This window comes from Montipora foliosa, chromosome 11 (assembly GCF_036669935.1).
Source record: "Montipora foliosa isolate CH-2021 chromosome 11, ASM3666993v2, whole genome shotgun sequence".
Taxonomy (NCBI): domain Eukaryota; kingdom Metazoa; phylum Cnidaria; class Anthozoa; order Scleractinia; family Acroporidae; genus Montipora; species Montipora foliosa.
In genome coordinates this window covers 30,255,142-30,267,408 of record NC_090879.1, presented here as the reverse complement: position 1 = coordinate 30,267,408, position 12,267 = coordinate 30,255,142, and the positions used below count along the sequence as shown (strand labels likewise).

The 12,267-nt window shown below is 42.2% G+C and overlaps 1 protein-coding gene across 1 annotated transcript; it reads left to right on the top strand.

Annotated features, from left to right (window-relative positions):
• Positions 1–222: 222 nt before the first annotated feature.
• On the top strand, positions 223–9,992 carry LOC137976878 (uncharacterized). The gene is made up of 4 exons (XM_068824211.1): positions 223–7,673; positions 8,115–8,168; positions 9,009–9,280; positions 9,493–9,992. The coding sequence occupies exons 1-4, from the start codon at positions 223–225 to the stop codon at positions 9,990–9,992; spliced, it is 8,277 nt and encodes a 2,758-aa protein (XP_068680312.1).
• Positions 9,993–12,267: the final 2,275 nt, after the last annotated feature.

Genomic DNA, 12,267 nt, shown 5'->3' with positions numbered 1-12,267 from the left:
AAAAAGGTTTTAATATAACTTTCACATATTGCCCATCCCAAAGACGTTTTCATACCACAATTTAGCTCCCCAACAAAAAGTACAAAATATCAATTGAAAACAAATGTTATAAGCAAGTCGCATAAACTTAAACTTAACGTATTATATCTAATAGAGGTATTTCTTTTGTTTTATGGCTTAGATTTACTGCAAAAGTTGGTATCTGTTAACCATTCCTGAGTCATGACAGTCGCTATGGCTGCCTTTTGGATTCAAACTGGTTTTCTTCTCTTGTGCACTGTTTTTCTCACAACGATAGCTTTCGGTCACAGTGTACAATGGGGCCAGCTATATCATAATGACGTACAACAAACATTTAAGAGAACACTTACCGCTGACGATCGCACAGAAATTCAGAGGGCACTTGACGTAGCAATAGTGAAGGACTACATGGAGAGACGATGGCAAACCCACATCAATGACGGAGAAATTACTCAAAGTGTTCAAAGAACAGGCGGAGAGATCGGAAAACACTTCAGATTTGAGACAACGGGCGATTTACGATTAAAGGACGTGTTCCATCTTATGCAGTTCTATCCCCTCCTTTTTGGCGATGAAGCAAGCCCCACGTATTTTGATGTCCCCATTGGAGCAGATTATCAAAGGTTCAGACTTGAAAATAGACCACGCGGCAAGTTTTCAATCAGTGCTAAACATGGCGATGGCCAGTACGTGGATTTGTCTGATCTTTCAACACAAGTTACAGCGCTGACGGATTCCAATACAGAACTCCCGCTGAGGACAACGCTGCAACAGGACACCATAAGAGCATTGGATGCAACATTGGCGAGCCAGCCTAACTTTGAGCAGACATTAACCAGGAATGACCCACAAAACACAGTTTCAAGCCAGGAGCGGGATGCAGCATTCCAGGCATCCAAAGATGTTTTGGCTGGTTCCTCGGTACTGGGAAAAGACATCAGTAGTTTGAATCCGGCCTCATGGCTCACGGATGTGAAAACGAAAATTGATCAAAGAAGAGAGAGTGTTGCGTTAGCATCGACACGAAATGTAGAGAACGAAAAGAATACTAAACTAAGGTTTGAATTCACGCAGAGCATACTACAAAGCGCTGAACAAGCAAAAAACGAATGGGAACGCCTAAAAGGAATCACAATAGATCTGCCAAATGGGCAACAACGGAGTATAATTGAGGAGAGAACAGTTGGACGTGGACGAAATAGTCACAAAGTTGTAACAATTCATGAAAATGACGAAGTGTCCCTCAAGGAGGTATTCAAACTACTGCAGTTTTATAATGATATATATGAATTTCAAGATCGACCAACTAGACAGACACACTTTGAAATTCCAATTGGTGGTGAGACTAGGAGGTTTCGGTTAAGTAGAAGTAGGGAAGGTGGTGGCAAACACCAAATCCTTGTTACATCTAAAAATGATGACTGGACAAGTACCACGGCAAGAGAATCGAGTGCACCTGCTTACAAAACAATTATAAATGATTATCTTGTGAACGCCGATCAGAATGAACTGGCTGAAGCGATGCAAAAATCTCTAGATAAAAAGCTAAACGACCAGCCTTCCTTTGAGACCGATCTAACAGTCAATCGCCAAGCGTCTCCTGATACAGTTAGAGCTGCTGTAGAATTCATGCTTATCACGATGATTGCAGAGGCAGCACAGCCTTCCCAACAAACCAGAGCAAGATTCCTAACCGACCTGATAACAAAAATTAGAACTGAAAATAGATTTCCCGAACCCAGAAAAATTCCCAGAGTGGCGAACTATAGAGGAGACGAAAAAGCCGGACGGAGCCCTGCAATGGACCAAGTCGTTCAGGGTATGCTTGAAAATGTCAACACGAGAAGAAAAATTGATGCAATTTTTTCCGACACAGAATTCCCTGCAAGACGAAGAGGAGGAACGCAAGCAGGACGCAGATTTATACATAAGGAAGGGAACAGGGATGTTCCAGCTTACATGATCCGCAAACGGGCTGCTGATGATCACGATGGAGAACTTCTCTTTAAAAAAGTTGCCAGAATTTGCACAGAGAAACGCCGAAGGAAAAGACGCTCTGTCTGTAAATTAACTGACAAGGACTCTGTCTATGTTGATGAAGAGTCGATTGAAGTAACGGATAACATGGTGGAGCTTGACGTCGTGGATCGTCGTGATTCGGAACTGCGGGACCATGTGGAATTCCCATTAAGCTCTGACGAACTCGCCACCCCCAAACTGATAAAAGAACATATAGAAAAGTCGCGAAGAGCTGGAGCTAGTAGGACATACGCCAAGATAAATAAAGGCTTGGCTGTGCATGGCTTGATATTCTCTGTCCTTGGAGCTGCAGACTACTTTAACAAAGGTGACTACGTTCGTGGAAGTATATCGTTGACTCAGGCAGCACACACATTCGGTGGATTAACCGGCTTAAATGAGATTGTGTCAAAGCTTGGTAAACATGTATTAAGTAGCGCTGCTAGATCCTTAGCAAGAGGTTTGAATTTTGAAGAAGGCTTAGGACGATTCTCTAGAAAGGTGGAACGGTTCATGGAAAAAGGAGCTGGAAAGCTTCTGGGAGACATTCCTGGAGTAGGACTTGCATTCGACGTGTATTTCATTGAACAAGATATAGAACAACTGGCAGATTTGGATTTCAGTGACCCAGACGATCTTAAAGTGCTTCCATTACGTGTAATCGATTTAGCTCTGGATGTAAGTACTACAGCTCTGAACTTAGTAGGGACATTTTGTCCAGAAGCGGAAGTGATCACAGAACCGGTAGTCATCATTATCTCCATAATCCGAATGGCCATAGACGACTTCTATATTGATATAATGTCTGAAATACAGAAAGTAAATTGGAATAGTCCATGGGCTGGTCTACAATTTCTTGGCGCACTAGTGAAAGGGATTTTAGATGGAGTGGCTGATTTCTTGACTGGAGGTTTGCGAAGACAGCTGGAATCCTATCAAAGCCAAGAGGACAACGATAAACAACTTCTTCGGAACTTAACGAACCCCGACAACTATTTCAGAATTGTTGGGCAAAGAGAGGGCGAAGAAGAGAGAATAGACTTTACCCAAGGAGCATTGTCTAGCTTTGGTGGCTACATCACCTTTAGGCTTCATGATAACAATTTAGCAACCGTCGAAATTGGGGATGTAAGCGGAGCGCGTGACCCAATAAGGAGGACATTTCAGGTCGATTCTAACCTGAAAGATATCGTACTTGGTATAGGAGAGTCTAGGGATTTCACATACAAGCACGAGACCGCTAAACTCTGGTTCGTGATTCCTATTAAATCGTTCGATGTCATTTGCGGGGCTAACTTACACGAAAATTCTGCTTATGGCACTTATTATGGTAACTCAGATAATAACACATTTTATGCAGTACAGAGACCCAAACCGACAACAAAACCACCCGGGAGAGAGGATCAAGAGTGCAATTTTGGTAAACTAGATGTTATGATGCTTACTGGAAATTACCATTACAATTTGTACGGGAGGGGTGGGAGTGACACCTTTTACCTCGGTCCTGAGCTCTCGTCCATAACTGGAGGAGGTGGAAGTGACGTCTACATTATCCAATCTGACGGCGGTAAAGCAATAATCGATAACTTTGCTGAGGATGATAAGCGTGATATTGTGGTCATTAACGTTGATTACGCAAATATCCAGTGTCACAAGACCGGAAATGACGTCGACATCACTTACTCCAGGAGCCATCACATTCGCGTAAAGAACTGGTTTACACAAGGAGATGCAACTTATTATCGCCACGTGTCATTTCGCAGCAAGGATGGAGTGATATTCGTCGCAGAGCAAACCTCTAGCAGTGCCTCTGATCCCCAGATTAACTGTGTGGCAGTAGCAGTGGATTTTAGTGGAGCAAAAACGTCTCAAACGGTTTCCCTTAATGATCCGGCATACACGAAGGTTAAACAAGTTTCCGGTTCTAATCACTCTGACTCTATTGTAGGAAATGATCTCGGAAACGTGATAGACGGTGGTCGCGGAGCTGATGTCTTGACCGGAGGGAAAGGCGAAGATACCTACGTCATTCGAGCAACCGAAGGCTGTGACACAATCAACAACAATGCAGAGGATTTTGTGAACACTACTGATATTGTAATATTTGCGGTACCATTGGACAGGATCAGGATTCAACTGTCAGGAAATGATTTGTCAGTAATTGACAGCAGCAACCCAAGTACCTCCTGTTTAAGGATCACCAACTGGGCCAGAGGATATCAATACAGGCACATGCTCTTTACATCCTCAGATCATGTTGTCTTTAATGTTACAACACACATGATTCCACCTTCCACTACGGTCCCAAAAAAGAGAGCTTTTAGAAGAACGCAAAGTGGACACTCAATTGCAGTAGCCATAGAACCCATAATGCTGGATTATAGTACTTCAGCGAATGGAGTCAATGTTGATCTATCTGATAGGCCTCGTCGTGCGCGGTCGATCCATCCACGGGGTTCAGCTAACGTCGCTACGGTTTCAGATTCTCCTCACGATGACCAAATTATCGGCAATAAACAAACCAATTTTTTAAGTTGTAGCGGAGGAGTGGACCACCTTGAGGGAGGGGAAGGCAGTGACAATTATGTTGTTAAGAGAACGTGCACACACGCAGTCATAAACAATTTTGATACCCGCACAAAAGATGATGTATTGTACTTAGACGAAACGTTTGGAAACCTACGCGCACAGAGACGCTTTCGCAGCTCAGATTTAAGGATCACTTCATCAGAGAGAACACCAGCTGTAACTCTTGAAAATTGGTTTGAATCAGTTAATTACCGGCATCTTTGGATTAGGACTAGAGACGGAATAACGTTGCGAGTGGGAGAGGAGACCGCAAAGCTCGATCCAACCGAAATATCGAAGGATCCTATCGAGTGTACATGCACAACCTCCAGCTGTGAAGAATCGTTGGTATCCTATGACTTGAACACGGATCCTTGGAAGCGCTTGGTCCGTTTCCAATTAAATTCTAGTCTGTGCAGTTACCGAATCTATGGTAATGAACTCAACAACTATATTGACCCTGGCCCAGGCAATGGTTACAATTATCAATATTTGGAAGGAAGAAATGGTTCTGACACTTACGTACTGAATCACGGATATGGTGAGTTTAACGAGATCAACAACTTTGCGGTGGACAACAAGACAGATGCTCTACATATTGGTTTGGAATTTAGCGACATCCGTGTATATTTTCATGGCCAAAATGATGTCATACTGGAATCGATGTCAAGACCCACCTCCCTAGGCATTCGTATCCAGGACTATTTTCGCAACGCAAGTTACCAGCATCTTCAGGTGACAACGACTGATAAGATAACCTTTGAAATTACACAAAAAGTGCCATTTAAACAAATTATCTCCATAGATCGCACCGACCTTGGAACCCCACAAAACATTAATCCACAAAACGACAGAATACTTTCTTCGGCACAAGATTTAAAGGGCTCGCTTACCTCGACAAACTACCTAACAGGTAGTAACACCACAAGGATCATAGAAGGTGGTAATATGGCCGATGTGCTACGAGCAGGAACAATTGGAACCACCTTCGAGGGAAAAGATGGAGACGATATTATTTATGGTGGACCTGGAATTGATATTATTTTTGGCGGTGATGGCGATGACCATATTTTTGCTGGCGCTGGAGACGATTTCATTTACGCCGGAAATGGCCGTGATGTTATTGATGGTGGTAACGGCAGCGATACTATTTCATTCAGAGGTGACGGGTTTCTTCGCAATGGTGTCAAAGTCGATCTCTCATTTGGATTTGGAAAAGGAGTCGATGCAGAAGAGGACAAGTATATAAGTATTGAAAATGTGTACGGAACCATTCACAATGACACCCTAACCGGATCTGATTTCGACAACTCGCTGTTCGGACTTGACGGAAACGATACCCTTATTCCTCAGGGTGGTAATGATAAACTTGTTGGAGGTGAGGGCGACGACTTGTACCTACTTTATCAAGCTTGGGGAATAAAAATAATCGACAACTACGCAAATGACGAGGTTGAAGACGTTCTCTCGCTGGTCCATTTAAACTCCACTGAGGTGTGCTTATTCTTTGTAGAAAATGACTTACACGTTCAAGTTGTTCACCTTGATTTGACGGCGAAGCTTTTCCATAGTCAACTTCTGACGGTGATAATTCAAAATTGGAATGTGAATTCAACGTACAAGCATCTTTCGATAGTATTCTATAATACCGTGTGGCCAGCCACTGCTTTGTCAGACATAGCATCAATAATTAACAGTATGACCCGAAGTGTCGGATACATTGAAGAACATTCCCGTTTCAGGGTTGTCTCTGCAAGTGGTAATAATGTCGAATTGTCTTGGCACCAGGCGGATCAGGGGGTTCTACCACAATCGAACTCACAACTAATTTTAGTTAGGTTTCCTACAACAAATCCAAGAGATATTACTAAAACACAAGTAAACGGACAGACATCAATAACTGTCTCACCGCTCAACCGTAATTCTCACTACGTCTTCGTACTTGCCTTGGAGAAGTGCAATGCGACGATAGCCATGTCGCACACCTTGATCACGTATGGACAGAGAAGAAGCTGCGTTGCAGCGAATGTCCCTCATTCGACAGTACAGTATTCTGCAACTTCGTCTGGTTCAACGGTGGTTCATGGAACAAGTGCTAATTTTAGGTGTGATGTTGGTTACACAATAACTCAGGAAAATGACAGAGCATTGACCACAACCTGTTTGGACAGAGATTGGATCCCATCCCTACCAACTTGTTCAAGAATACAACGATGTCCGAGGCTCACAAACCCGTCGAACGGAAAAGTTTCAACCACTGGACGTGAGGAAGGCTCAAAAGCTTTGTATGTCTGCAACAAAGGCTTCCGACTACAAGGACCTATGGAACGCACTTGTAGACATGGATCCTGGGATGGTACAAGCCCTAGCTGTCAGGCTCTCCATTGTCCAAGAGCTCCACGGGTTGATAATGGTGAGTTCCGTCCTTGCGACTACATGAGTCACACCAGAACGTTTGGCACAATTAATAATCCCCTCCAGGGATATTGCGTCAAATTGCATTGTCATCGCCATTATCTACCAAGCCACAGATTTCACGGACGAACTCATCGTCCAAGATGGGAAAGTGATTGGAAGATACCACAAGGAGGACGAGTCTGCAGTGATGGAGATTGGATCGGTTACGTGGACGACAGATGTGAACTGACTGTACGTCTAACTGGTGTAGATGATCAATGGAATAAGAAAGTTGGTGTACTTGAGCACTGGAGAAATACAGCGTGGGAAAGAGCAACAGAGACACCACATGAAAGGATATTGCGTCGTGCTTGTCAATCTGTTGGGTTACCTAGCTCGACCCATTTGTCGCATGAGATGAACAGTGATTCTCAAGTTCAGGTGACGTGCAGTAAGCTGCGCTTGACACAGCAACCTACTCCATATGAAGGGAGACTGGAAGTAGTAAATACCAACGGGATCTGGGAAGGATTGTGCGTTCCACAAGAAGAAAATGTTTTATTGGATCCCACCACAGAGATTTGTGCATCACTTGGTTTCACTGGCTATCCTACTGGCGTGGTTACCTTACCTTCAGGACAGACAGACCTTAGCATTTCCTGTTCCCTGTAAGAAAGTTATTCCTCTATTTAAATATTTTAAATAGCAAAAAACGTTGCTTCGATCTAGATTCATGGAAGCGTGTCGGTAGGTAGGTATATTAGAAAATTGTTCAAGGTATTGACGGTTTCCTAATCCAGGGTTCGTTGTCAAGTGTACACTTTGCCCAAAACGTCTTTCCCTACATTCTCGTCTTTTATTTATTGCTAGTTTATTTGACGGTCTGATTGGTAAAAATGTATCTACGTTTCAATTGCCCAAAGTTGTAAATCGTACTAGATCTATTAATAGAGTTTTCTGTGCATTTACTAACACTTTTTTTTCGTATCTCGACCAAGCTATCAAATATTGACCTTTGAACCGGAAATTTCCAGCGAGAACTGGAAAAGAGGAGAAGGATACCAAACCTGAAAAGCCCCTTGTTTTTGTTATTTTGCTCTTTCTTTCAGCCAGGGGACCTCGATGACAACACCGCAAGCTGTGGTGACAGGTTACAGACAAAGGTATGGCTTGCTTCTCATCCCCATCATAGGATCCTTTGAACCCCGCTCCTCACACGAGGATTTTCTCAATACCTTTACAATAAATGCGCACGCGAGGCCGCACGGTTCCTATGAGAACATATTTTAGTATATACTAAAACAGTGGATAGCGTCGAACGCGCGCGCTGATTGGTTTCGCAAACCCCGGATATCGCGGGGAATTTGCGCCCGAAATTGTGGTAATCTTTGCAGAAATAAATTAATTAAAATCGTCTTTTTGGGCTATATTATCTCACTGTTTTAGCATATACTAAAACATCTATTTACCTCAGTGTCGGTGGCTAGTGGTGAATATTCAAATATACACCGCAAGCCATCTCCACTTCAGTGAATAGTTGCTAGTTATTCACTTAAAATTGAGGCTTTTAATTCGGTTATGCCAATTAGTTTTGGGATACCGTTAGGAAACTGACGAAGAAAAAATTCTAAGTAATCTGACACCGCAGCATTTTCAACACAACAAGAGAAGATATATACTTATTTTGAAAGCTAGTCCTCCATTCTGAGGGGCGTGAATGATAGAGGATTGCGAAATGTCGCGCTGGATTCACAATCCACACGTTATCCCCAAAATGAAAGGATTTCTAAAGGACGAGACGTTTTTTAGAAGGGGACGGAAAAAGAAAGTTAACGTTTCGCCTTCCACGACAGTAGTCTCTCCCAGATTTAGAACTAATTATCTCTTATATTGAATGACATTTAGCGATAGAAATGTCCGTCGCTCACTGAAAGATGTCTCGTGCTTAAGTTCCATGATATAGAGGTACGGAGTTTCCTTATTGAGCTATTTGGCTTAATCAGGTGCACTTTGGAGTCCAACAGGCAAGAATGTGGTACAAAGGTGCGATGTAGACAGAAGTGTACAGATGAATTCCCTGTGCCTGGTGGCGGAGAGACGCAATGTACTGGGGGATCTGAGGGACAGTTCGAAGGCGACTCCTGTAGAGTTATATGTAATCCCCGAGATTTAAGACGCCGAGGAGATGCCATAGTTTACTGCAATGCTGGAGTTTGGAGAAACCAGGCCCGTCTTCGAGGTGGTCGACCGGCCTCAGCGAGATGTCTCAGCGTGGGTGCGTATTTGATTGATCAATTTGAGTAAGGATACCGGCACTGAAAGGTCGATATATTTATTCATCTACCTATTACAACACGCCGGGAAAATCGCATCAACTTCATTCTGACCTTTGTCGGTATTTCTTGGAGACAAGATCAGTTAATTTCCTAGATGAAATTTACTATTTAATTTCACTTGACAAATTTACGAATTCATTTTTTCTTGCAGATGATCTGTTCAAGGCTGACGTCGACCGAATCGGCATGCAAAATGGAAGCTTAAGTAATAGAGCCTTAGCCTCGTTTCTCTTCGATCAGCTACATGCTTCGTACCCTGAATCCTTTTGGATGGTAAACATTTACAATCCGATCGCAGGCTGGGATAACCATGCTGTTTTTGGACACAACCGTAGAACTTACTATCACAAATTTAGGTATTATAACCATAACTTGGTCGTCGTGCGATATCCAGGACAACGTACAGACCGCCCTGACCTTCGACTGACGGGGTCTCTGGCAAGCATAGTGGGAACGGAGAATGGAAATCACGCTGAGCATGCTGTGGAGAGTATAATACGCAAGTTTGGCAGCCAATCGTGGTACTGCATCCATGCTGTGAGGTCGGGAAGCGGACTTGTCTCTGTCTTAAATATTCCCGACGAAGTTAATTACCTATGGAGAGAATTTCCCTCCCTGGTTGTGACAGTTATTGCCCCGGATGTTGTTTAAGTTGACAGGTCTGTTAGTGTTGTGTCCACGGGCCTATTGTTATTTAGTGTTGTGTCCACAACAATCAAAGCTTTAACGTAAAGATAGTGAAAGGATTTAAGCGAAATATTGTCGCGTGATGATTCACGCTTTGACTACCAACATATCATTAAGATTGTTACACCAAAACTAACCTTGAATAGTTGTCAGTAACCAGAAAGTTTTATCCGACCCCAGCTGTCATTTAGCCTTGACCCATCAGTTTACGAATGCAGGTCTCGCGAAATAATTGCCAATCAAGTTGGGCCTAATGACCACAACTTCTCTGATTGGTCCGCAATAAAGAAGCCGCTCTAGGGATTGCTGGTAGGCCTACTCTGTGACCTTAAGTCGCCTTAAGTCGCCTTAAGTTGCCTTAATTCCACAAACACAACACACCTTAAAGTTAGTCTAAAACAATTGAGAATGAGTCAATAAAGTAGGTGCAAATCAAGAGAGGGGGCATCTTAATGTAATTGTCTCTTTGTTGCATTCCAAAAAAAGAATAATGGGTGGGGCAGGGGATTGCCTCCCGATACCCATTTAAAAGGTGCTGATGAGCCAGGCGAACCCCTCCCGTAACACATAGGAGAGGCCAGAACACACAAGAGAACATGCAGCAGAGATAAATGTAAGTGTTTACAGGAATCATGTAAGTCCTGATTAAATACCTGTGACAAGCCTTTTTTTGTAGATATAATGGAGACACCACAAGCAAAGATTCTAGTCTGCACACATTTTATTTTTGGCAAGATATTATGCCATTTGATTGTTACAAAAACAAGTATTAAACATAAAATCCCATAAAAATAACTCAGTCTTAAGCTATTAATTCCTCACCTTTGTGTGGAACAGTCATATGATGCCTCAAAATATTTTTGCAACTTTAAATAACAACTATAACGGATGAAATAACCAAACAAGCTCAGTAACAAGAATTGAAAATTATTTACTTTAGATGTACTACTAATGGAAGCTTAACTTTAACGAAAGAAATGACCTAGGAAAATGTCTATTGTATGGTCGAGAAGTCTTACTCTAAGCATTTCATTCAATTTGGTTCGATTTACATAGTTAGTCGAGTTCTAGACGGCGATGCTCTTCACAAGATTACATTATTTACTCAAGCAGAAGGGATTAACCAACCTATATCTGTTATTCCGCCACACAAAATTCCAAATCTTGATCGTATATTTTGCAACCAAATGCATGCACGATAGGTGTACCGAATAACACTGCACATCCACTAAACTCCACAACTCCGAGGAAACTGCCTGCTCTAATTTGCCTGCTGAAACATGCTGAGCCAGGAATTCGCAGTTCTCTCACAAAATTTATCAATCGGTGCATCATTAGTAGCTCCTGGCCTACATATTGGAAAACTTCCATTGTCGCTCCCATCGACAAAAAAGATACCGAAACTCTAAAATTTAATTACCGTCCTGTGTCTGTGTTATCGGCTGTTTTAAAAATAGCCGAAAGAGTTATCTTTGATCAGCTATACGAGTTTTCTCTTGACTTTCTCAGTGGGAATTTGTCTGGTTTCCTGAAAGGACATTCATGTACAACAGCCCTTCTCAATACATGAGAAGATATTACAGAAAATTTAGACTCTAGAGAATACTCTGCAGATTGGCAAATTATGAAAAGTGGAGTTCCTCATGGTTCAATCTTGGACCCTCTTCTCTTCAACATATGTATGAATGATATTTCACTCTCTTTCAAAGCACATATTAAAGAAATTTTCCGGAAAGCGAACACAAAAGTTTCAATTCTTTGTCGCATATCGCATCATTATTTCTATAGGAAACCATTCAACAAACCAGATTGCTGGAAACTCTTTGTTCATCTCCGAAATTCTGTTAATTATTTTATTATTGACACGTCATATAGCAATTAAAAATTGTGAAGCAATAATAATAATTTTATGTTATCATTTTATTTTTTTTTTTTTTCTGGTTTTGGAAAAGAAATATGGAGACTTTTGATCAGTTGATATTCTGTGACTTGATAGAATACGTTGTGTTGTTCAATTTGTGCAAGGTTGCCTTAAGTCGCCTTAAGTCGCTTGATATTTTGGACAATTTTCCCTTAAGTTTCCTTAAGTAGGTTTAAGTCGCCTTAAGTTACGGTGACATCAGGTCCCAGACTAGGCCTGCTGGTACTAAATGTAAACTTATTGATCAAGTGCCCGTTTCTCGAGAGTCCCATAAACTTTTCGGGCCCGAAAAGCAATTTGAAAAACCACAATCCACTT

Bases quoted from the DNA above. Each gene is read 5' to 3' on its own strand.
- LOC137976878 (XM_068824211.1), top strand. From the start codon at position 223: ATGACAGTCGCTATGGCTGCCTTTTGGATTCAAACTGGTTTTCTTCTC. The intron at 8,169-9,008 runs GTATGGCTTGCT...TGGCTTAATCAG, and splicing joins GTGACAGGTTACAGACAAAG to GTGCACTTTGGAGTCCAACA. The intron at 9,281-9,492 runs GTGCGTATTTGA...TTTTTCTTGCAG, and splicing joins AGCGAGATGTCTCAGCGTGG to ATGATCTGTTCAAGGCTGAC.